Source organism: Cystoisospora suis (genome assembly GCF_002600585.1).
Source record: "Cystoisospora suis strain Wien I chromosome Unknown contig_11035, whole genome shotgun sequence".
In the NCBI taxonomy this organism is placed as follows: Eukaryota; Apicomplexa; class Conoidasida; order Eucoccidiorida; family Sarcocystidae; genus Cystoisospora; species Cystoisospora suis.
In genome coordinates this window covers 1-2973 of record NW_027163807.1, presented here as the reverse complement: position 1 = coordinate 2973, position 2973 = coordinate 1, and the positions used below count along the sequence as shown (strand labels likewise).

The 2973-nt window shown below is 47.8% G+C and overlaps 1 protein-coding gene across 1 annotated transcript; it reads right to left on the bottom strand.

Annotated features, from left to right (window-relative positions):
- CSUI_011360 (uncharacterized protein) lies at window positions 1-2459 on the bottom strand. The gene is made up of 3 exons (XM_068071459.1): window positions 1714-2459; window positions 404-589; window positions 1-248 (listed from the first exon to the last, which is right to left on the bottom strand). The coding sequence occupies exons 1-2, from the start codon at window positions 1819-1821 to the stop codon at window positions 428-430; spliced, it is 270 nt and encodes an 89-aa protein (XP_067916563.1). The 5' UTR covers window positions 1822-2459; the 3' UTR covers window positions 1-248; window positions 404-427.
- Between the last annotated feature and the right edge of the window lie 514 nt (window positions 2460-2973).

Here is a 2973-nt window from a genome sequence, read left to right as displayed (position 1 = left end):
AGCATTAAAGAGGAGTAAAATTGGTGCCGTTGGTGATCTCCATTCTTCTTCTGCCTCCCCTTTCACTCTTTTCCTCTTTCCTTTTTTGTCTGTTGCATTTTATTTCGGTCTTCTTCTTCGTCCTCTTCCATGATGGCTGTTCACAATCTCTCCTTCATTCCACTGGATGAGATGCCGCTGACAGGCAGGCAGTCCAAAAGAGATCGAGCGTAGTATCCCACAGAGAGCGATATCTCGACGGGATGAAGCTGAACACATACACATTCATACACACACGGAGATCCGTGACGAGAAAAAGAATGACACGCAGAAAAAAAGGGAACTTTCAAGGAACGCGTAGCCCAAAAGAAGGGTAGAAGGAGACATGTATTTTCGGTAGACTGAAGGATGGCTGATCACATACCTCTCTTTCTTTCCATCAAGCATCTTAACACTCTTCCATTTTCAATCCTTCGCCTAGTGTGTCAACAGACAGGTCTCCCCGAACTGCGGCCGCCTTCACTGTCCTGAGGCGGCTTATATTCGGCGAAGAAAGGGTCTCTAGATACAACCGGAGCGTAGAAAGGTGTGACATCTTCGATATTCTACGCTGAAGACCATCACACAGACATCCTTAAGATAGAACAGCGCAAGGTCTCTTTCACTTCAACCTTACAATTTTGTACAGAAGAGACGAAGCAACCGTAGAGAAAAAAAAAAAGGCGTTCGCTTGTCTGACTGCCTACTTCTGTCTCATTAGTTCAAGCTTTCTGAGATGGATACTGCGAGGAGGCGAATGAAAGACAGCTCGAACGAGAAAGAAAAGAAGGACAGAGGAAAAAAGAGAAACCTCTCTCCTGATGATAAGGTAGGCCGGGATTCTCTGGTCTCTTTCTTCCACCAGACGTTATACATATACATGATGCAGAATATATTCAACTCATGGAGGAAAAGAAAAGGGAGAAAGGTCGACACGAGAGAAATGCCATGTGTTGTTGTTCTCTGCCTTATCGCCCTTACCTAGTCATTCGATCTATATCCGAGAGAAAAGAAGTGTGGAAGTTGAGAAGAGGTCTCATCGTCCTTCTTTTCAATCTCGTGTCTGCTCTACCGATAACTACCTATCTTATGTATTTTTCTTTTTTTTTTTTCTGCCTACTTTCCTACCTATCTTACAATCTGTCTATCGATCTACGCCTACACAGAGGGACAGCTATCAGTCCTGAGGTCCATCTATGTGTTGACGAATAAGAAGTGAGCTTAAGTCCTGCATTTCGTACATCAGATCGAGAAGATCAGCCAGAGACCTCACATATCGGCTAAGGGTATAGATCTCTTCGAATCCCGTTCCAGCACATGCGAAGTCTTTACGACATGAAAGAGCAAACTACCCTGGAAAAGGAAAGAAGATATAGATTCCTCTTCATCTCTTCCGCTTTCGTTCTCTTTTTCTTTTTTATTCCTTCTCTCCCTGCTTGTTCTTCCTTTCCCTTCTTTTCTCAACGATGAAGATGACGTATGGAGTGTACATACATTGACCGAGGAGCCGACTGCCCCCTCCCAGGGTAAGAACGGAGACAGTCGATAGCAGCTTGGAAAGGACCAGACGACCAAAATGAAGAACGGGAAGAAGGAAGAATGTACGAGAAAAAAGGCGGATGTAGAACAGAAGCAAGAAAAGAACCGTCACTGTGGCAAACGGTGTAAAAATGATCTGGCCTGTTAGAAACTTACACACACTCCGGCGCCAGAGAAGGAAACTTCTATGTATTTTATACATACGGACTCGTCGTGGAGGAGAGCGAAAAAAGAAGAAAGTGACGGAAGATGGAGAAAATGCATTCGGAGTCGACGGAGGGGAAAAAGAAGAAAGAGGTAGAGAAGCAGCTTAAGGAGAACGCGAGAATCTCGTTTTGACTGCTGAGTTCGGCATGACAAATCAGCTGAAGAGAGGAGAGGAAAGAGACAAAAGGCCGGGAGCCTGAAGACTAAGAAGAAGACGATGATAAAGAGGAGACAGAGCTAAAAAGCGAGACGATGTCACTTTACTTTGGCGAGATACCCCCCGAGTGCGGCCCGGGCGCGGCCAATTCCTCCGGGTCGGCCGGCCCATACCATCGAACTCAAGCCATGACGGAGATGGTAAACGAAACAATAAGATTTCAATCAGTACCAGAGCAGAGCACTTTCCATTCCTACCGGAGCCAAGAGTTCTAACATTTCAGACCCTCACTTCGACCACCAAACCCTTTGAAATACGCGGGCGGAAGAATCCGCGCACTCCGGCGACGGCACCGCCAGTCAGTGCTAGACTCCGGCTGGTGCTGCTGGCCCACGACCACTGGACGTCGGTACTGCCGGAGTGAGACGGACACACGATAGTCAACGAAATAGCAGAAGCTGTGGTTGGGCTAGACTCACTATCCAACAGGGGGACGTCAAATAACCAAGCGTCCAGGACACATTGGATGAATTCCTCCAGGTGGATTGTCTGTTCGTCCGGTTACTAACGTACACTCGACCTGCTCTCCTATCGCTCGGTTCGGGCCGGACAGGATCTTCCATCAGTCGGTCAATCCACCGATCGAACCCCTGTAACCGGAAAACGATGTCCGCCGCTGCCGCAGTCGATCGCAGCACCGTCTCTCGAGTGACCCGGGACGTCGGGAAAAACTCAACAAGAGGAGCGGAGCAGTCACGTCAGTCAGGGAATAGCGGAGCTGAATCGAATGATAAGCGGAGTGCCCTAGAGGATCCGTGGTGGGACACATACTGAGCGTGGAAGAATTAAGAGGTAGCCCCCGGCAAATGGGACATTACAGATACTTTCGGCCGACAAGGAAAGAAGGGACAAAGGCTCATCCGATAAGGTGAACCGATTGTGAGTCTTTCTTATTGTGCGCTGCTGCAAGTTTCACCGAAGAAAAGCGTGCTTATCTGTGAACCAGCAGAATGAAAGACGAAGAAGAGGAGGCAGATTTCTCTCTTGTTCAG